Here is a 22,112-nt window from a genome sequence, read left to right as displayed (position 1 = left end):
TCAGAAAGCTTTTGAATGGTGGTACTTTTCCAGTTGGTCTACCTGCTCTTCACGTAGCTCTGCATGTCGTCGGTTAGGGGCTTTCTGGAGATAGGCACTGCTCAATCCACTCCTCCATCGTAAGGCCACCCCGGAGGTCGAAGTTAACCTTAAATGTTTCCATCTTAAACTTTGTTAGTCAGTTAGTTTCGTAACGGACGTAATGTAACAGTTGTAACGGTTGTAGCTGTTTCTCAGACGCGGAGGGATACTGACTTGTGAAAAGTAACAACAATACTACCCGTGATATACGCTCATTATATCACGGCTAAGAACCAATCAGATTGCTTGATTTGACTTGTCCGTTTTATAATATAAAATAATCTGAAATTGAGTTGATACGAGATGAGGTAAATTCAGACTTGTGAGAAGCACCCAGAGTGAAACAAGAATTCCAAAGAAAGTGAATTTCCCGATGACTCTAACCCTCGACGTGTTTCCAACACGAACAGGCGTCCAGCATCGAGAACAAGCAGGACTGGATCAAACACATCAGAGAGGTGATTCAGGAGCGCTCCATCCACCTGAGAGGAGCGCTGAAGGAGCCCATTCATATCCCCAAAACAACCACCGCCAAGCACCACAAGGGCAGGGGAAGGTAAACATGAGACCGTGCAAGAAACTGATTATAATCACAGACACTCTGAAGTAAGGCTGCACAAATGAGTGGTTGTGCTTCTTTTGGCGGATATTGCATCGCGACATGATTAACGATAGTAGAGGGACTGATCATTTTTGAATTATACGTCTCATTATCATTGGAAAATATATTACAATTACAATGGGGATTTTTTTTGCAATGATATGTAGCAAATACTATTATTTTGTAAGTCGGTAGTATACGATTTGTAGGCCGAGATATCTCTGCAGCTCCACCATTACCACATTTATCCTTTAACAAATAGTGTGCTTCCTGTGATTTGAATATTGCATCAGTCCATATTGCGATTTTAAGACAATTTAAATGTAATTGTGGAGCCCAACTCGGAAATTCTTTGCACCTTTTATTCATGACTTTGTGTGTGTTTTAGGGACGGAGAGGACCTGGACAGTCAGGGTGAAGGCAGCAGCCAACCAGACACCATCTCTCTGGCATCCCGCACTTCACAGAACACACTGGACAGCGACAAGGTGAGCGCACACACACACACACACACACACACACACACACACACACACACACACACACACACACACACACACACACACACACACACACACACACACACACACACACACACACACACACACACATATATATATATATATATATATATATATATATATATATATATATATATATATATATATATATATATATATATATATATATATATATATATATATATATACACACACATATATATATATACACACACACACACACACACACACACACACACACAAACACACACGGTATCTTATGTTATCATATCTGGTATAATATCTTATTTTATGTTATGTTTTCGTTGCTGTCACATTGCATCATGAGGAATGGTATCGTATGTCATCATGTTGTATCGTATCTTATTATCATTATAACATTGTTGATTATCCCCCCCCCCTCCCCCCCTCAGCTCTCCGGTGGCTGTGAGCTAACGGTGGTGATTCACGACTTCATGGCGAGCAACAGCAACGAGCTGACGGTGCGCCGCGGTCAGACTGTGGAGGTTCTGGAGCGCTGCCACGAGAAGCCGGACTGGTGCCTGGTCCGCACCACAGAGCGCTCCCCCGCCATGGAGGGGCTGGTGCCCTGCTCCATGCTCTGCATCGCACACTCACGCTCATCCATGGAGATGGAGGGCATCTACAACCACAAAGGTACAGCGTGTCTGTTAGGAAGGTCAAGTATATATGTACGTGAAGTATGTAATGAAGCAGTACAGGTTCATATTCCGTATATCACCAGTTCATGGGCTGAAACCAGAGCTTATTTAAATACTTTGTCTTCCAGACACTCTATCAGTGTGCAGCAACGACTCCATCATGCCGGGGTCGTCCGCCACGCTGCAGCCGGGTCACGGCATCGGTTCCCACACCTCACCGGGGCCCAAAAGACCAGGTAGGGTCTCTCACAACCACATCAATGTTACGAAAAAACATGCAGCATGAGACTCCTTTTTCCACTCGGGCATTATTGAAGTAAAACCTCTTATTGAAAAGGGCTGGTGTAATAGAAAGAGAAAAAACGATCTGGTCATCTATTTTTGAAGTGTGATATCTCTCGTGTTTATGAATTAAGAATAGGTTTGAAAAAGGAAACTGGATAATCTTATTTTTTTATCTGTGAAACAGGGAATACTCATTTCAGCAAAGAAGTCATGACTGTAATGTTTAAAACCTGCCAACACACATCATATCTTCTGTTCAGAGTGAATTGAGAAATTACAAGTATAGCTGGTGGTGCACTTCGGCCTCTTGTGGCCTAAGTCAGTATTACAACAACAAACAACAAAAATGAAAAAAATAAATCACCTGACAGAACTTTTCTTTCCTGTTTCACAGATAAAACAATAAAAGGAACTTTAAAAAAGATTATCCTGGAATATATTTATCCTTCTGCCTATAAGTCATTAAAAAAAGTTCAAATCTTCTGTAGTCTCGTGCAACAATAAACGTTAAGGCTCTAAATATAAGAATTCAATAAAAAAAAAAAATTAAAATTCTGTTTAGATTTTTAAACAAAGGCTCTACCTCCCTTTTCTACGGTCTCCTCCCCACATTCATTAAATGTTGGTGTGTTCCCCAGGTAACACGCTGCGGAAGTGGCTCACCAGCCCAGTGCGCAGACTAAGCAGCGGCAAGGCGGACGGCCACGTGAAGAAGCTCGCCCACAAACACAAGAAGAGCCGCGACGTGAGGAAGAGCGGCGAGATGACGATGGGGTCGCAGAAAGACTCGGACGACAGCGCCGCTACGCCTCAGGACGAGACCGTGGAGGAGGTGGGTGTCAACTTCACACTGTCATCACGTCTCCATTTAGTGTGTGATGTAGACTTGGTCATCCGTGCAATATACTTACTTAAAGAAATAACAGAAGTCATACGTGCCATATCCTGGTCCAACAACGATGCTGAGTCGAATATCTTTCGCAACACCTTAATGTAGTTATTAATAGACCCTCCAGAAAAACGCGGGCTAAATTCCTTGATTATGCGATTAAACATGCGGGGTTTTAATGTGATTTTATGCGGTGAAGTTGCGAAATATGCGGAAATATGCTAAATATGCAGGAAAAAAGAATAACAATTTTTCCGCAGCAGCAGAAAGCCTTTTCGAATGTTTGAATGAATCAAAGTGGGTCGTCACCGTCGATTTTCTCTTATGCTCCAACCTTTATATATACAGTCTATGGCTCCAACACACAGTTGCACGGGGTGCAGAATAGTTTCCCCCCACTTTTTGCCCGGTCTTTAGTAGAAATGTTCGTCGGTAAATGAGATGGATTAGATTTTTTCATCTTGGTGTTTTCTCTATCGTGTGAGAGCTCCACACGTTCACTCTATACAGTGTTGTTTACATTCTGTGATGCGCGAGCTGATGACGTCAAGACGAGTTAACTTTTTTTCCCCTCAACTTTGTGTGGAAAAATGCGGGGATTATGCGGCCTTTTGATAAATATGCGGCCTTTTAAAAATCTGCGCCATTTTGCTGATTATGCGGTAAATTCTGCGATCGCAGAATCGCGTTTTTCTGGAGGGTCTAGTTAATATGCTGAATGACAGACTGTATGACCTTATCCCAACTTATTCCTCCTTGCATACACATACAACTATAAAGGGTAAGCAAAACATCTGTTCCAAATGCAGTGTTGTCTGCAGAAGCCCAAAGATATGCAATAAGATGGATAACCCTATCACATGTCTTTATCGGTGTCTGTCTTTAAAGCGAGCTTATGGCAGCAGCTGTTAACCACATATATCACCGCTTAAATACCGGTATACTGAAATGCCTTTAATTTACATAATTACTTTCCCTGTTAACACTGATGAAGGTTAGATAAGCCTATAGTTTGTAGGGTATTTGATTGGTGTTTTTTAGCTTGTAAATGTTTCAAAATAATACATGAACTTGTCGTTTAGTGTCTGGACTCTAAATCTGCTGATAACCCTTATCGGGGTGTCCCTTCTTACAAATCTCCATTATGTCTTCTGACTGTACTTGTAAAGACTGTTTCTGAATGAAATGACCTGACTGGTTGCAGAGGGTTCGTAACGAGGGCCTTTCGAGCGGCACGCTGTCCAAGTCCAGTTCCTCGGGCATGCAGAGCTGCGGAGAGGAGGAGGGCGAGGAGGGGGCCGACTCGGTGCCCCTGCCCCCCCCCATGGCCATCCAGCAGCACAGCCTGCTGCAGCCAGACTCACAGGACGACAAGGTGAGAGGGAGGACGTCCCAGCGGGGCGGAGACACGGGTCAGAGACAAAGGGACGGGCAGGGAAAGATGATGATGATGATGAAGCAGCAGCAGCAGTAGGGGGAGGAGGAAGAGTCTCAGGGGAGAAATTAGGATTTAGGACACAAACTGTTTTAGACTTTTCTGGTGCTGCAAAGTAGGTTCACGGAGTTCTTCAAATTGTAGGTCAGAAAGGACTTTTGTTCTGGAGCTCATCCTTGGAGAAGCTATATATAGTGACATGAGCCGAGACGCTGGCAGAGAGTTTTGTCCCATCAACTTCAGAAGCTTTATGTTCGTACTTTAAAAAAAAAAAAAAGCCAACAGGAAACACATCTTGAACAAGTTATTAGTAGGAGTCATTAGCATATCAGTGACTCAAACCATCACATTTGATAGACCTTTGTATAATTGAAGGGTAAATGAAGCTACATCATGTATATGTTTGGACCTAGGCGCCATTTACGACCTTCTTTAAGAGAAATGAAACGCTTCTTATTCAGGCTCTGTCTCTTCATGATTTTAAGTTCTTGTACAGTAGGTTACATTTTCCCTCATCTCAGTCTCTCCCCCCCCCCCCCCCCCCCCCCCCCCCCAGAAAAAAAGGTCATTTCCTGACAAAGTTTTGAAGTGACTCCTTGTAGTTTCTGTTATGCATAACTCTTATCTTGGCATGTTGCATCAAACTCTCCCGTCTGCAGAAGGCAAAGAATCGTTTCAGGCACTCCGAGTTTCGACCAAAGCGAAGGCTCCTCTGACACTAATTTCTTTTTCTCTTTTGTTTTGTTTTCTGGTTGTATCGTTTTCTGTTTGCCACTCTGTAGCATTACCTTGATTTATGTCCTGTCTTTGCTTTGTCTCAGTTTCCATACCTCTCCATCTGAAATGCCCTGCTCTCCCCCGATCCTTCCCTTGATCAATTCTTTAATTCCTTTCCCCCCCCCCCCCCCCCCGCTCCTCAGCTTTAAATGCAACTTCCTTAAACCCTTTTCTTTTTTCCAACAACACTTTCTATACTGAAAGGATTTAAGCTTTTTAAAAAAAACACCTATCTCTGTCCCCTGAAAGTCACTCTTCCTAACTTTTGTATTTTTCTGATTCCTAAATTTCTTTAGTGTAGATTTATTTCCTTCCATCTTTTTCTTTTTTTTAGTTTCACTCATTTTGACTTATGCCCTGTTTCTACAACACACCGCTGTAGAGCCGCCTGGCACAGGAGCTAGGGCCTTACGGGGAAATGTAGATCAAGAGAAGACGCGTGTAGCTCTTAACTCTTAATAAATGGCAATGTGGATGTTTTTTTCTGTCGGTTTCAGAACGGATCAAAAGGGCTTTAATGCTTCATTTGTGAATTTTTTTAACGCCTTGAACCTAAAGACTGCAGCTTTTTCCTGCATGTTTGAAAAAGTTGATTGAAAATCCCCGTCAGCAGAGCAGGCAGCAACCTTGGATGAAAAATCTAAATATGACCCAATGCTTCGGTCAAAATTCCAAAAGCCCCCCCTTTGTTCCCATCATCCTCAAACCCCCTCCCTCCCCCCTCCCTCACCCGCCCGCTCGTCCTCATCTCCGTTTTTTACCCTCTGTGCGTTAACCTCATTACCCATGCGAGTAATTGGCATCTCTAAACGCTGGCGAGGCCAGAAGGGCACACAGCCTCACCCAGACATCCTAATTGGGGAAAGTCTTGAAGCACAGCACAGCAAGGGTGAGACTCTCCTGAACTATATTTATTATTTACATACATGCACATCCCTCTTCCATCTGTGAGCATCCTCTCTTGATTTCAAAGAATGATCATCGTCACCAGAGAAAGCAAAAAGGGATCCATCACTTTTTCTGCCCCCGACCTTCTCCCGTCACCATTTTCTCACATTTCACCTTACTTCCCATTTCTGAGTTTCGTTCACCCCGATTTCAGCCTCATGTTTCTACCTTAACGTTTAAAGTTGATTTTAAAATATACTTTGTTTGAAGCTTCAGATTTGAGCTCCTGGCTTTCGGGGTTTCACTTGAGGCCAGACTACAGCATTTAACATTTAACAAACATGTTCACTGAGTCATTGCTAACTCAAATAATACAAAAATAACATTAACTTATAACGAAACTTAAGTAAATGCTAACCTTGAAATAAATCTTAACCATGGTCGTTAACCTTAAAATACTATCAATCTTTTTCTATCTATTAATGGATTATTTTAATTTAGTCTTGTTGCTTTAAATGGCCCTATTTTCTCTCTAGGAAGAGATGTAGTAACACCAGTCAAAGTACAGATCTAGAGATGAAGGAACAGATGTTAGATTGTATTTTAATCGGGTTCTAATGCTGTGTTTTGTCCCCCTCTCCGCTCTCATCTCTGTATTTTTCCTCAGACCTCTTCTCGCCTGTCGGTCCGTCCCTCCAGTTCGGAGACGCCCAGCGCCGCGGAGCTGGTGAGCGCCATCGAGGAGCTGGTCAAAAGCAAGATGGTAGGACGACCGAGGAAAACACAAACACACACTAACAGCCTGTCCACACACAGGCATGAAATAAATCTTGAAAAATCTTGATACTGGGCGTGTCTGAAGCTTGGCGATTTTTTGCGAGCAACGCGACCAACAACCAATCACATGAATCTCCCGCCCCCGACATACAAAGCAATAGCAATGTTAAAACGAAGTAAACTGGATATAAACTCCCTAAACAGGCGAAAAGCCACCAGTTTCACCCACTGTCTCTGCCACCTCCCTCCATGCCTGGTTCCTCCGGTTTGTATCCCGGTAAATAGTTCTGGTCGTAAAGAACCGGGTGATTTGCTACCGTCATTTCTCGATTGGAATATGAGGAAATGAACTGCGGTCTGGCTCTCCCAGCTTGCACGCGGTTTGATTGGCTAGCGCTTGCACTGGCAGGATTTGCATAAACGGGATTTGATTGGCTGATGCCAGCTTCGAAAGCATCGGGAGCATCAAAAGTTGAACATTGCTCAACTTTTGATGCTCACGATGAATGCAAAGCCATGCTCCGCTCCCCACAATGCAGTTCGGCGAAGATTAAAATCTTCTACTGTACGTCACCCCATTCAAGTGAATGGGCGAAGCTTTGAAAGATTTTTTTCATGCCTGTGTGTGGAAGGGCCGTACGCCTTTTTGTTTCCCTTTGTACATAAAGTTAAATTACCGTGACTAGTTTTTGTCAATGAAAGGGAGTGTGAATTTGTCTTCATGCTATTATTACGTCACTGTAGATCGAAATATGTCATAATTCGGTTTTGGCTGGGATTCACTCCACACAAGCTACTGTACAGAAGTAGCACCAGTTGTCCCACAAAACACCCTTAATTAAAACAATGGTGTCTCTTTATCCGCATCCTCTAACTCATTATCTGCTCACACGTCTGTTGGCTTCCTCTGCACATTACTTTATTTAAAAAAATCTGTAAGTGCTGACTTCAGTTGTGCCTGAATCCGTACGACACAGAGTGCTACGTCTGTTTCATCATTATTTTGCACACACAGGCCAGTCAGCAATTATTGGCCACTCAATCAATCAAAATTGAGCTGTGCGTCTTGCCGTGTGAACTTTGCCCAAGTGATCTTGAGCGATGTTCATTTTGCATTTCAATAAGCATTTAATTAAGTCTTAAACATTTCAAACGGTGCACTGCTGTGGTTAGAAATCCCCCCCAATCATAGAGTGATGACCTCCAGACTTATTCAACATAAAACTAGTCATTTATTTCACTCTCACTGCGTAGGATTGACTCACTTTTAAGAAAGAGTGGCATCAGCTGACTACGTGGAGAAGCTGAATACAACACACTGTTTACCTTCTGTTCCTCTGTGCTCTCAGGCTCTGGAGGACAGACCCAGCTCTCTGTCAGTGGAGCAGGGGGACAGCAGCTCTCCCTCCTTCAACCCCTCTGACAACTCCCTCCTCTCCTCCTCCTCCCCCATGGACGAGGTGGACGAACGCAGGAACAGCGTGCTCAAGAAAAGACAGTACGTCTGTTTCATATCTCTATATCACAAATATCACAGACACTGATTTCTTGAATCTTATCTAAGATGTCTGTTCTTTTCTCCGCTGTAGTTACATCCTGCTGGAGTTGGTGGAGACGGAGAGGGATTATGTCAGAGACCTGGGCCTGGTGGTGGAGGTGAGGCGACGCTTTAACAGCTGTTTTTACATCCCTAACTGTCTGAAATATAAAAGTGTTTTTTTAATAGTTTTTTCCTGTATGTGGCACAGCCTATATTCTAGACTAGCTTTTTATCTTCGTTGGTGCGCTGCGCTGAGATTGTAATGCGAGCAAATAAATGGCGGCTTCACAAAAGTTTTTGGGAGTTTGACGGGGCGTGGTTTGCATTCCGCCCAGCCAATCAGACACAGGAACCTTTTTCTCCCACGAAAGTCCCTGCTCTCTAGCAGGAACTAAAAGGGGGGTAACAAAGGTTGTCAGGAACTAATTTAGTTCCTGGGGCCTTTTGGTGTGAACGCAAATAAATAGTAGTTTTCAGGAACCTTTGTGGGAAAAGTACTTATGGTACTAATGGAGGAAGTACAATACATTTCCTGTCCTTTACAGACACGCTGTTTGTTTTTTATTTCAGCTTCATTATACAAACAAATACACATTTTTGTCTACTATTCTTCTTTCCGTTCATCTGCATCAACACAGTCCACACAGACAAAAGAAAACATGAAAGACAAATGAGAAAATAAAGGGAAATAAATAACTGAATAAATACATTTGGACTTTCTTCTTAAAAAATAAATACAAATATATTTAGGAAAGTCAGCTGTTATCTACACAGTCCAGAAAGAAATAAGAATTAAAAAAAGAAAAATTACATTTATACATTTTTAACCCTAACCCCTTTTTTTATAATAACATGAATACATAAAATGTAATTTAGCTGTATTTACACAATCCATAAAGAGAAAGAAAACACAAAAGATATACGAATATAAATGGAAAAAAAAATACATGAATTCAAATACATTTTGGAAAAGAAAGAAAGGGGCTGTGTGGAGACCCAAGTGTGAAAGTGTAAGCCACTGTCTCCTAATACACTGCAAATTGGTGGAAGCCGGGATCCCCTCACTTGATCAGCACAGTTATCCATAAGTGGTATGTTTGGGGGGACGCGCTGTTATTAATGTGTGACTGTGTTTCCATCTGAAGGGCTACATGACTCGGATGAAGGAGGAGGGTGTCCCTGATGACATGAAGGGAAAAGACAAAATCGTGTTTGGCAACATCTACCAGATCTACGACTGGCACAAAGAGTACGTACACAGAGTAGCTGGAGTGATTCAACAACAACAACAAGGATGAACAGAAAGAGGAAAAGGAAAAGAGAGTTCACTGAAGACACCAGGAGGGTCAGAGCAGGAGGAAGCCAGGAGGAGATGAAGAGACCAGGAGGGTCAGAGCAGGAGGAAGCCAGGAGGAGATGAAGAGACCAAGAGGGTCAGAGCAGGAGGAAGCCAGGAGGAGATGAAGAGACCAGGAGGGTCAGAGCAGGAGGAAGCCAGGAGGAGATGAAGAGACCAGGAGGGTCAGAGCAGGAGGAAGCCAGGAGGAGATGAAGAGACCAGGAGGGTCAGAGCAGGAGGAAGCCAGGAGGAGATGAAGAGACCAGGAGGGTCAGAGCAGGAGGAAGCCAGGAGGAGATGAAGAGACCAGGAGGGTCAGAGCAGGAGGAAGCCAGGAGGAGATGAAGAGACCAGGAGGGTCAGAGCAGGAGGAAGCCAGGAGGAGATGAAGAGACCAGGAGGGTCAGAGCAGGAGGAAGCCAGGAGGAGATGAAGAGACCAGGAGGGTCAGAGCAGGAGGAAGCCAGGAGGAGATGAAGAGACCAGGAGGGTCAGAGCAGGAGGAAGCCAGGAGGAGATGAAGAGACCAGGAGGGTCAGAGCAGGAGGAAGCCAGGAGGAGATGAAGACATTAGTGAAGAAGAAGAAATGTATGTGAGGAATAAAGAGGGAGTGTCAGAAAGAGGGACAGAGGCAGGGATCAGGAGGCAGACGAGACTCCAGCTGGACCACATGGAGAATACTTTCCCTGTTCAGATGTTGTAGCACAGTAGCTAACTCTCCTCTCTCTGATGCGTTTAGCTTCTTTCTCGGGGAGTTGGAGAAATGTCTGGAGGACCCCGACAGGCTGGGACCGCTCTTTCTCAAACAGGTTCGTCTGCAGTCAATTTAAAAATGTGTCTTTATGTTTTACATGCTTGTACACATTTAATCGTGTATTGTGCTTTTCGTACCCAGGAACGGAGACTGAACATGTACGTAGTGTACTGTCAGAACAAGCCCAAGTCGGAGCACATCGTCTCAGAGTACATCGACACCTATTTCGAGGTATGAGCTTACAATTTTGGCACAGTTTTTTTACTTGGAGACACATGAGATGCTACAAACCTGCCTGTAGTTATCGGTCTCTGAAGTAACCTCTGACCTTTGACCCGGCAGGACCTGAAGCAGCGGCTGGGCCAGCGGCTGCAGATCACAGACCTGCTCATCAAGCCCGTCCAGAGGATCATGAAGTACCAGCTGCTGCTCAAGGTCTGTGTGTTACAATACAGCAGGGGGCGCCAGAGCTGCCTTTTTAAATACATTTTACAATACAATTTAAAGTACTAAACCTCAAGCCTTTTAATGTTTGAGTAAGAGTAAAAGAAGGTCCTACTTGATGCACTTTTGAAATGAGGACATTGTTAAAGTCATTATTTTATTATGAATCTAGAACTTAATTTGCATTTTGATGACAGAAAAGCTACGAACATGTTTGTGTGCTGTGAATTCTATTTTTTAGAAAGAAAATCAGCTGGTCAGACTTTAAAGAAAATCTGAATAGTAAAAAAAGAATTGCTGTTGTTTTATCTCTAGTTGTAACTGGCACTTATATGATACAGTATGTCCCTGTCACCTGCTGTCTTTAAATGTACATCTCGGCCTAAAACTAAAACATTTGCACTTCAGTAAGCAGTATATTACTCACACTATTTTTTTATTTTATTAGGATTTCTTGAAACACTCTAAAAAGGCTGGGCTGGAGTCCATGGAGTTAGAGGTAAGAGCATCACACTGTTCTAAATCACTCAAATCAAATCAAACCAAACATGTTCTGAAGTCCCTTGTGACCTTTACAGAAAGCAGTGGAGGTCATGTGCATCGTGCCAAAAAGATGTAATGACATGATGAATGTCGGCCGCCTTCAGGGATACGATGTAAGTAATGTCCATCAAAAACACGTTCTTCTGTACCTTAGTAACAGGGGCGGATCTACGGGGGCAAGGGGGGGCAGCTGCCCCCCCCCCCATTGTAGAGCCTTGCCCCCCCCAGCTGCCCCCCTAACTTTTGTTTCCCTAAAACTGTACTTTTAGAAACAAACCTACACTATTTCCCCAAGCTTCTCAAGCAACGAAACAAGCATTACATTAATTAAAAGTGAATCATTTTAAATATAATTTTAGACCCGTTAAAAACGTAGCTACGGCCCTGCATTAAACTGCGGAGCAGCGTTCACAGACCGCGGCTCGCACCGCTGCAGAGAGGGAACGAGCTGTCCCAGCACCTAGGGTGGATCAGCTTCCCCTGGGAGCATTTCCCCTTCCATTAGTTTTGTTTTTTACTAAAGACGAGAGCTTGAAACTAAATATTAATAAAACGCTGCTTTTTGAATCGATAGCGTTTAACAGACGGTTGCTGTTTGGGACGTTACGATACAAAATACCACACAGACAGCGCTACCTGGGAGATCGATCACTTTTATTTGCTAAACTATGCGGTACTATTAAATCCATGTAAATTACACATCACAGCAACAAGGCCAGATCAATGAAACCAGGATACATCCTTTACCGTCAACTGGGTCTAAACACAGCTGCCTGTGCGTTTGATAAATACTTTCTGATTTTATATTGATTATAGGCTATGCTACTTATCAGCTACATGGCCCTAACGTGTAAAGCCTTTAGCTCTCTTAAGAGATGGGTGATGTCATTTGTGTACTTAATTATTACTAAGTACTTTGACTGTGTAATCGGGTGCCTTTTGGGTCTTCAAATCTTTGAAAAATGAAACCAAAATGTTTGGTCATAACATCTGGTAGTGGACTAGTTACATTTTCCCACCTCAGGAACAACGTATAAATAATTACTAGGGGTGCACCGAATGGGAAATTCTTGGCCGAAACCGATACCGAAAATAGGAAACAGTTGGCCGAAAACCGAATGCCGAAAGGCCGAAAATGATTAATAGAAATATATATAATGTATACATTTTTTACCAATGTTGTTCAGCAGCCTGATTATGGAAAAAGACATGATTATGGCAAAACTTAACTTAAATAATAATCACTATTGTGGGTCCATAAAACATTTATTCAGCACTTTTGAATGCATACAGTACATTAATTCCAAGTCAAGTGCATTTTCTTTTCTCTGTAGGATAACTACAACAAAGTGCATTCAGAACAAAGCCAAGGTGCTTTAAAACTGCATAAACATCTAGGCCAGTAGGCCTACTACAAAATAGTGTAAATAAAGACTGTAACAGCCAGGCCTTCAACAACAACAACAAATGCACCTATAAGTGCATGCATACAAATGTGCAAACTGGATAAATCCACATGAATGTAACTATTTACAAATGAAATTACAATTGAATTTCAAGAATCTGTAAATAAGGCTGTCTGTCCTCATAAGCAAAGTAGTACACATTGTATAAAGATACATAAAGTGAAAACTGGATACAAAATCCACAATCAATTACAAATTCAATTACAATTGAATTTCAAGAATCTGTAAATAAGTTGGTCTGTCGTCATGAGCAATGTAAACAACATAGTATCATTTAGATACCGAAAGTACAATATATTGAACACTGTGCTGCTATCATTTCCCCCTAATGATAACCTGAGATGGTGAATTATAACTCACAATGAAAATTGTTCAGGAAAGTGGGTATAGAGTAGACATGTAGAACTAGATAAGCTTTTGATAAGCCAGCCTTGTCTACTTATTAAGGAAAAGTGGGAGGTTCTTTTTAATGAACAGTAGCTTCTCTGCTTTATCATCCATAAGTCTGTTCCTCTTCTCATCAAGCACATGAGAGGCAGCGCTGAACAGTCTCTCGCTGTCAGTGCTTGTGATTTGATCTTACTCCGCATATTTGTCCGGGTGTTTTGATTTCAAGTGGTGGAGTAATCCCGAAGTGGTGAAAGTCTTTGCAGTTACACCCCCTCGAGAAATGTCAGCTGAACACGTTTTACAAATCGCAATCCGCGCCTCTTTCTCTGATATTTTTAAATATCTCCAAGCGGCAGACATGTTGGCTGTGAGCCAGCCGCGAGCATGGTCGCGCGCCGTGCTTGTCGCCGCGTTTTGATTACGTCATCACAACAACACGTTAGCTTACCAACGTAATCCTGTTCCCTGACATTCGGTGATATTTTTTCGGTGCTAAAACCCTTTCGGCCGAAAGCCGAAAGAGCCTTTTTAACCATTTTCGGCCGATAATTTTCGGCGGCCGAATATTCGGTGCATCCCTAATAATTACTAGGAATTTCCTTGAAAAAATGTGACATGGTTAATTTTTGACAAAAAGTAGCCATGAGACCTTTTCTAGCTAAGATATGGCACCACATGGAAGTCAAGGACATTACAACATTTAAAAATGTTGCAAAACTACTGTTTATTTTGTAATAAACAATTATTTACTATTATTAATTCATATAACAGAGTTGAAATATTGAGCTTGTCAATCTTAATCTGAAAATACAAAAACTGAAATATAGGTAAGTCAAGAAACTGACACTTGCCTTTCTTTGCCATCTTTCCTTCAGAAGACTTTTGTGATGCAATTCCCTCAATGCAGATGACACATGGACTGATCCATTATTTTAATAGGAGGGTAAATGGTATGGCTTGACGGGGTTGAAACAAACTGAGGGACGCGTGTCAATATTGCAATTTCATAGATAATTCAAGTATTTTTTCCGAATTTACTTTTGACCAGTTAAAATTGACAAGCATATGATTATATTAGCAGCAACATTTTGAGATAAGTGGCCATTTTGATTTGTTTAATATTAAATTAATATGTAACAAATAATGCTTAGTGAGGACATGCAAATATGCCCGTTGTCTACTACTAAGACAAACAATTTTTTAAAACTAAATATATATATATATATTTAGTTTTACATTGTAACGCAAAACAACCTGTTCCCTTAATTCATTGCTTTAAAATACATTTTGTAGTTTCCTTTCATTTAAAATTGTTGAAGTAAGCTTGGGGGACTCAAAGGGCACCCGATTGTTTGTCTAACACTTGTGTTAGGGCATGAATTAACAATAAATAGGTTATATACAGTAAATACCACGTACTGTCCGCCCTCCTTTGCCACCCCATGTAAAATATTCTAGAACCGTCACTGCTTAGTAACAACAATTTTAACTCGATTGTCAGTATCGTTCTCTTAGATTCTTTACCTGATCTTTCCATCTTGTTTCGTCTCCAGGGGAAGATCGTGGCTCAGGGTCGCCTCTTGCTGCAGGACACGTTCATGGTGTCCGACACCGAGGGTCGGAGGAAGGAGAGGAGAATCTTCCTCTTTGAGCAGGTGGTCATCTTCAGCGAGCCCCTCGACAAGAAGAAGGGTTTCTCCTTACCAGGCTTCCTCTACAAGAACAGCATCAAGGTAACAGACATGCATATGAGAGGAGCAAACATGTCTATTACTACTGTGTGTTGTCAGGAGGAAGGATGTTAGAATTAAGGATCTATGAGTTAGTGAAAGGGTTTATAGCTCCCTCTGGTGGAGAAACTAGCCTGTGACACTCAATGGAGTCACATTCAGAGACATGTAGATACTGGGGCTGCATGATATGAGGACATATAATATATATATATAACATAGATATAACATTGTTAAATATCCTGACAATGATATGAGTGAACTTAAAGATATACTAAGAAAAATGTAGTTTATTTAGTAAAGGGAATATTCTGTCAAGAAAATTCAAGTTCAAACACCGATTGATAAAGAAACGAATGCCATTAGTAAACTCTCAAGCTCATTAATGACTTAAAACTGCCTGGGCCACATACATATGTACAGTATATATAACGGCGACCCCCCCCCCCCCCCCCCCCCTGCAGGTGAACTGTCTGGGTTTGGAGGAGAGCATGGACACTGATCTCTGTACACTCATCCTCACGTCGCGCTCCACCAACGCCCCCCTGGAGTCCTTCGTGCTTCACTCCGCCCACCCAGGGGTGCGCGAGGTGTGGACCCTTCAGATCGGCCAGATCCTCGAGAGCCAACGCAACTTCCTCAACGGTAGGCTGACACACACACATACACATACACATACACACACACACACACACACACACACACACACACACACACACACACACACACACACACACACACACACACACACACACACACACACACACACACACACACACACACACACACACACACACACACACACACACACACACACACACACACACACACACACACACTGTAAGGGAAAGCAGCCCAGGGATAGCCTGGGGCTTTCGGATATACAGGAGCATAGTGATGGTGTGTTCAAGGACCCCCGTCTGTTGCACAAACATACTCCTGGGATTTTTTTGACACCAACAGATAGAAAACTCCCTCAAGCATAAAACATTATCTAAAAAAAAGAAATAGTGGCTACCTTTTATGCGAAACACTGCTGCTCGTTTACTTTTTTCTTGAGCAATGAGAGAGTGGAGAACACAGGTCATGTTGTATTGAAGGGACTGTGTGTTACATGGCCGCCCTTGTGGTTTCCTTTGTGTCTTATCGCAGCTCTGACCTCACCAATAGAGTATCAGAGGAACCATGTGGGGGCCAGCGGGGGGCCGTGTGTTGGGTCTCCGGGGGGAGGCAGCAGTGCGGCCCCTGCAGTCGGAAGTGAAAACCCCCAGCCCTCCATCCCTTCAGGGCCCCAGGGTGGCTCTCGCCGGCCCTCCAGGATCCCGCAGCCCTCCCGCCTGCCCCAGCCCCTCCGCCACCCCCCCGACCCCGACGGCCCCAACAAGATGTCAGGTACGAACCGTCCTTACTTTTTACATTTCTTTGGTGTCGCACAATGAAGGATTTGACTGAGGTGTGAGTTCTGCTCACTTATGATTCAGGTTCATCCCCAAGTCCCGCCCCTCCTCCCGCCCTCCCTACGGGGGCAAGCCCCCAGGGAAAGCGCCCCCTCCAGACCCCTGAGGACCCAGCACTGACCCCCCCTCCTGCCGGTGCTGTAGCCTCTGTTCCCCGCGCCACCGTTGGGCCCCTGCCCTCCACACCCACTTCCAAAACGCGGCCAGGAGCCGTGTCCCCCTTGGCCCCCCCTCTGGCCACTCCTGCCTTTGGTAAGGACGGCCTCCCTCCTCCCCCTCCCAGCCCAGGCCTCAAAACCGGATCTGGGTTCTGGAGCTCCATGCCGGGCTCCCCAGCCAGCCGGCCTGGCTCCTTCACCTTCCCGGGGGAGGCGGGGGAGAGTCCGGTCCGGCAGAACTCCTCCCAGGTCCAGACCGGCTCTGGATCTGGGAGCCACAGACACTCCACGCACAGCAAGGAGGCCGACCGCATGAGCACGTGCTCGTCGGCCAGCGAGCAGTCCATCCAGTCCACCCAGAGCAACGGGGTAAGAGCGGCACCAACTAACCCCCCCCTCCCCCCCCCGCCCCAGAGGGAGGCCGGTCCGCCTGTCTATCTCCTGTTCGCTGCAGCAGTGCTACTAATCTCTGACAGCCTGCTCCTCAGCATCATCCTCTCTTTCTCTAGTTTCTGGGTTCTAACCCTTCTCTAGTGGAGCTCAATCAGCTCTTCAGTGATTCCTTTTCCAGGCTGTCTCTAGATTTCTAAACTCTAACAAAGCTTCTACTAACACCTGACTTCCTCTTGGCCGTCCTCCACCTGCTGCTGTCTTCATGGTGTGTTTCTGAAATGTACTTTTCCTTCCACTAACCTCCGACGTTTGTGGTGTTCCTACAAACGCACTGGACAGAGATCCTCTCATTCAGCCTAACGCTCTTCTCGTCTTTGCCCAGAGCTGCAGAGCAAAGACGAGTGAATTGGAAAATCCTCATCTTATTCCTGCCTTTCTTCACACAGATCTTTGTTTGTTTTTTCAAGAAAATAATAACTTGCTGTTTGTTTGTCTTTCACTTCACTCTAATCCTTTCTGAAGACTAAATCAAGTGGACATTAATCAAACATCGACTTCCTGATTTGACCTTTTCTCTCTTTCTATTCACTGAATGTACTAGCTTTAGATTTGTTTGGCATCATTCTGGCTCATAGTCTAGTTGCCAGCACTGTGAACACGGAAATGTTGAGTACCCCAAAATGTTATGTTTGAAACGTGAGAGCACAAGAAGTAAAGTATTACCTCTACTATAGACAATATTTTTTAAATAGAAAAAATAATCTCTCCAATCCAGATGATCCAAAGTCCCCTAAAACTTCAAAATCAAGCGAAAATTCATCAAAATCAGCCCACAGAGTACACATATGCCCACTTTTTGGTTAAAGCTTCCATTTTGGATCCTGAAAGTGGCAGAAATGGACTCAGAATCCTCAATAACCCCGAAAACCACTCAGAAATTGTCCAACTTGGCCAAGCCATTTTGTAACTATTGTCAAAATAAGCTATAATGCTAGATAACGCAACTAATGCTAATTGTGCAAAATGCCCAACATGCGCATGTTAGCATCCGGCAGTTTCTATGTGCTAAGGACCCGTACTCTACATTTCTAACATAAATCTTTAGGATTCTCAACATTTCCGTGTTCACATTATGACTCTATGATCTGGCAGACAGACTACAAAGTGAATCCCTACTCACAGTTTTCCCCCATGTCATGTTTCCTCCCAGAGTGAAAGCAGCAGCAGCAGTAGCGTATCCACCATGTTGGTGACCCAGGACTACATGGCTGTGAAGGAGGATGAGATCAGCGTCTGTCAGGGCGAGGTGGTCCAGATCCTGGCCAGCAACCAGCAGAACATGTTCCTGGTGTTCAGGGCGGCCACGGAGCAGGGCCCCGCCGCCGAGGGCTGGATCCCCGGCTTCGTGCTGGGACACACCTCGGCCATCGTGCCCGACTGCCCCGAGGGATCCATGAAGTAAGAGCTCTTAAATCATAGGAGGATGCATTCTATTTACTGCTCTGCTCAGATGTTGAGGAATAATTAGGTCAAATGAGTTAAGGTAAGTTTATTTATATAGCACCCTTCAACACAAGGCAATTCAAAGTGCTTTACGAAAATGAAAGACATTAAGAAAATGGCATTTAAAAACAGTCATTAAAAAGCAAAAATAATCAATTAAACATTAAAAGAAAAAATACATGAATAAAACAGTGCAGTTTAAGATATGAATAGTTCAATTAAAAGCAGCGGCAAAAAGAAAAGTCTTGAGCCTGGATGTGAAAGTAGTCAGAGTTGCAGCGGCAGGTTTCAGGCAGTTTGTTCCAGATATTTGGAGCATGATAACTGAACGCTGCTTCTCCGTGTTTAGTTGAGGTAGGCAGCTTTACCCACATGTGGATAAGTAAACTATCTATCTATGCATTTATTTATCTAAAATAGTTCATTCATATTGAGAATTTGATGATTCGGTGCTTATTATCACAAGTCTTTTCCCCTCCGTTTCATTTATTTGGTTTTATTTGCATAATAAGTAGATAAAGAAAATATCAAAATCGGCAGGATGAATGCATCAAGTGACAAACAGATCATTTGTAATGCAAATACCTGCAATAATAGTCATTCTAATAAAAATATGTTTTAGTACCCCGCCTGCTGCTTGGTTTGATTTTCTAACCCGCTTCATCTTGATGTCCCAGCAGGAAGTCTTCGTCCTGGCACACCCTGCGCATGCGGAAAAAATCAGAGAAGAAGGATAAGGAGGTGAAGAAAGACCCCAAGCTGGAAAACGGTTACAGGAAGTCCAATAAAGTTTCTGTAAAGGTGAGTTCATCTGTACATCTAAGAAATGTTAAGTCTCAAGTCATGCTTACGCTCCTATGGTTCTAACATGTACTCTTTTCTTTTTTTTCAGCTTCTAAACCCAAACTACATCTATGATGGTAAGTGTGTCATTGTATGGTTTATTAAAATATGACCAAAAATTATGATAAAATCAATTCTTGGATGGATGGATGGATGGACCAATCATCTATGCCGTCCCGGAGTAAATAAATAGATGGCCTACCTGCCTGTCAGCCTTCCATCTCGTGCACAAACTTATCTCGTGCCCTCATTGGTCATGTGCGCGTTGGTGTGGGTTGGAGGAGGGGCTCTGTGAGGAAGTCTGAAGGAAGGGGCAGATTTTATTTCGGTTCTGTATTTTCAAATTCTAGCGCACTCAAGCTGGTTTTTCCATTCTTACCTACCCTACCTTTTAAGATGTGCTATAAAAACCAAAATACTGCAACAACAGAAATACAGGCCTTTACTACAGTAGCAGAAACATTTATAAATAGATAGCATATAAAGATGTGCAAGGTCGCTGTTGTGCAAATTGTTAATGATTGTCGAGAGGGAACTAAACTATACAGCACTGTTTAACTGCCTTTCCATTTGAAGACCCAGTATTTAACCTCTGACTCTTATTCTGCTCCTCCAGTTCCCCCAGAGTTCCTTGTGCCTCTGAGTGACGTGACGTGTGACGACGCAGAGAGCGTCACCCTCAGGTGTAAGGTCTGCGGTCGGCCCCGGCCCACCGTCACCTGGAAGGGCCCCGACCAGAGCAACCTCAGCAACAACGGACACTTCAGCACTGCCTACAGGTGAGGGGACATTCCACAACAAGTTCATATCTGGGAGGAAATTATGCTAAAACTCCATCAGACTGATTGTCTTTAAGGCTTATGGGTCATTCCAGAATTGGAGGACAATTTAGAAAACATCAAAACTTGAAAAATAAACCCTTTTTAAAGAAAAATTGTAAGTTGCAGTGTTAGCATGCTTAGGCTACCTGGTGGCAATATGATGGGATACATTGCCTTGACCATTACAGGAAACATATAACAACAAAATAATAGATTAAAGCCTGTTTTAAATGTTATTTTTGACATGCAAGTTGGTCTAATAGGAGGGACGTGAGAAATATGACATTTCAGGGGGTGTTTTAGAGCTATTTGATATTTCAAATAATATTTTTAGACCACCTAGAGACAAGTATACTTTCAACACACCAGGTTAACATTTTGTCCTCCAATCCGTGAATGTCCCTTATTGCTTATCACTGTGCAAAAGGACTTGTATGTGGTTACTCGTGTTTGAATAAGAAATGAAATGAGACGTGTTCATTTCAGTGAAACGGGTGAAGCAACGCTGCGGATAATCGGCGTCTCCTCTGAGGATGACGGCGTTTACACGTGTGTCGCCACCAACGAGCTGGGCAGCGTCACGTCATCCGCTAGCCTCAGAGTGTTAGGTAAGAACAAACACTACTCGCTCTATCGAGATCTGTCAGGTGTCGCAGCGGCATACTCGGAGGGAATTATGTTTTGGGGGGTTTTGGTGGATAATAAACAATATTGCACTTTTGTAGCCATATCAAGACGATAAATACATTTTTGAAGCTCGTAAATACGAGGTATTCAGCAATCACTGTCTCCTCACTTTGATCAAAAGAACATCACAAATGAGTAAGCCTAGTCAATACCTTGAATGGATTGCTAACAAGCTCTGATATAGATTTACAAAGACCTCTTGATTAAAGCTAATCCAGTGGCGGTCCTAAGGGGGGGCAAGGGGGACTGTGCCCCATAATATTAAGCCCTGAGCACCCAGCTAAAAATGACTACGGCTAAAATATTGTCAGCAAGCTTTGAAGGACTAGTATTCATGTAATCATTGGAAAGCTAAGGATCTCAACTCAAATGCGTCCTGTATATCAGAGTCGAAACGGCTGATTCTGATAGATACAGAATACACAGAGCTCATTATCAGTGTGGACATAATCTGATTATCTGTCTCCAGCAGTGTCCACTGACGGCATCAGAGTGAGCTGGAAAGACAACTTTGAGTCTCACTACACTGAGGTGGTTGAACTGGGCAGGTAATAGACTCACCTTCATTTTAGTGACATTCAGTGTGTTCTTGTAAACCACCTGACCTCTGACGCTTCTCTCCAGGGGTCGTTTCTCTGTCGTGAAGCGGTGTGACCAGCGGGGCTCCAAGCGTCTGGTGGCGGTCAAACAGGTGAACAAGAAGCTGATGAGGAGGGACCGGGTCACGCAGGAACTCAACCTGCTCCAGAGGCTGCAGCACCCCCACATAGTCGGCCTGATCGACACGTATGAAACCCCCAGCAGCTACGCCCTCGTCCTGGAGATGTGAGCACAACATTTGGACTTTAGCTAATAGCTACGTAGCTCATTAGCCTTGATCTACCTTTGCCTTTCTTCCATCTGATAGTTTCTTTTGTGTTTTTTTTATTCCCAGGGCTGACCAAGGTCGTCTGCTGGACTACATCGTGAGCTGGGGGAATCTGACGGAGGAGAAAGTGGCCTGCTACCTGAGGGACGTTTTAGAAGCTTTACAGTACCTGCACAACTCCAGGATAGTGCATCTGGACATAAAAGTAAGACCTTTTTAAAGGGATACTTCCCATTGTTTGAAGTGAGGTTGTATCAGG

The 22,112-nt window shown here is 43.6% G+C and overlaps 2 protein-coding genes across 7 annotated transcripts in view; one reads left to right on the top strand and one right to left on the bottom strand.

The window, feature by feature from the left end:
• The window catches only part of cfap90 (cilia and flagella associated protein 90), a 200,638-nt gene that overhangs the window by 82,175 nt on the left and 96,351 nt on the right, over nt 1–22,112 (bottom strand). The gene's annotated exons all lie outside the window — the stretch shown is intronic.
• The window catches only part of LOC307023126 (triple functional domain protein-like), a 94,186-nt gene that overhangs the window by 69,007 nt on the left and 3,067 nt on the right, over nt 1–22,112 (top strand). The window contains exons 36-62 of one of the 6 annotated variants that reach the window (XM_079656167.1): nt 492–637; nt 1,071–1,170; nt 1,617–1,860; nt 1,994–2,101; nt 2,789–2,982; nt 4,244–4,414; nt 6,807–6,902; nt 8,266–8,414; nt 8,506–8,572; nt 9,602–9,705; nt 10,536–10,605; nt 10,692–10,781; nt 10,893–10,985; nt 11,443–11,493; nt 11,573–11,650; nt 14,947–15,126; nt 15,588–15,768; nt 16,294–16,515; nt 16,605–17,107; nt 18,342–18,589; nt 19,312–19,435; nt 19,527–19,554; nt 20,094–20,256; nt 20,785–20,906; nt 21,455–21,533; nt 21,610–21,810; nt 21,920–22,058. In XM_079656167.1, coding sequence (XP_079512293.1) covers nt 492–637; nt 1,071–1,170; nt 1,617–1,860; nt 1,994–2,101; nt 2,789–2,982; nt 4,244–4,414; nt 6,807–6,902; nt 8,266–8,414; nt 8,506–8,572; nt 9,602–9,705; nt 10,536–10,605; nt 10,692–10,781; nt 10,893–10,985; nt 11,443–11,493; nt 11,573–11,650; nt 14,947–15,126; nt 15,588–15,768; nt 16,294–16,515; nt 16,605–17,107; nt 18,342–18,589; nt 19,312–19,435; nt 19,527–19,554; nt 20,094–20,256; nt 20,785–20,906; nt 21,455–21,533; nt 21,610–21,810; nt 21,920–22,058 — 3,951 coding nt within the window. Of the gene's footprint in view, nt 1–491; nt 638–1,070; nt 1,171–1,616; nt 1,861–1,993; nt 2,102–2,788; nt 2,983–4,243; nt 4,415–5,256; nt 6,141–6,806; nt 6,904–8,265; nt 8,415–8,505; nt 8,573–9,601; nt 9,706–10,535; nt 10,606–10,691; nt 10,782–10,892; nt 10,986–11,442; nt 11,494–11,572; nt 11,651–14,946; nt 15,127–15,587; nt 15,769–16,275; nt 16,516–16,604; nt 17,108–18,341; nt 18,590–19,311; nt 19,436–19,526; nt 19,555–20,093; nt 20,257–20,784; nt 20,907–21,454; nt 21,534–21,609; nt 21,811–21,919; nt 22,059–22,112 lie in introns of those variants that run through there. The other 5 variants (XM_079656166.1, XM_079656165.1, XM_079656164.1 and 2 more) reach the window with 5 other exon arrangements.

The sequence above is a fragment of the Notothenia rossii genome (assembly GCF_949606895.1).
Source record: "Notothenia rossii genome assembly, chromosome: 10".
Classification (NCBI taxonomy): domain Eukaryota; kingdom Metazoa; phylum Chordata; class Actinopteri; order Perciformes; family Nototheniidae; genus Notothenia; species Notothenia rossii.
This window is presented reverse-complemented; position numbering and strand designations above follow the sequence as displayed.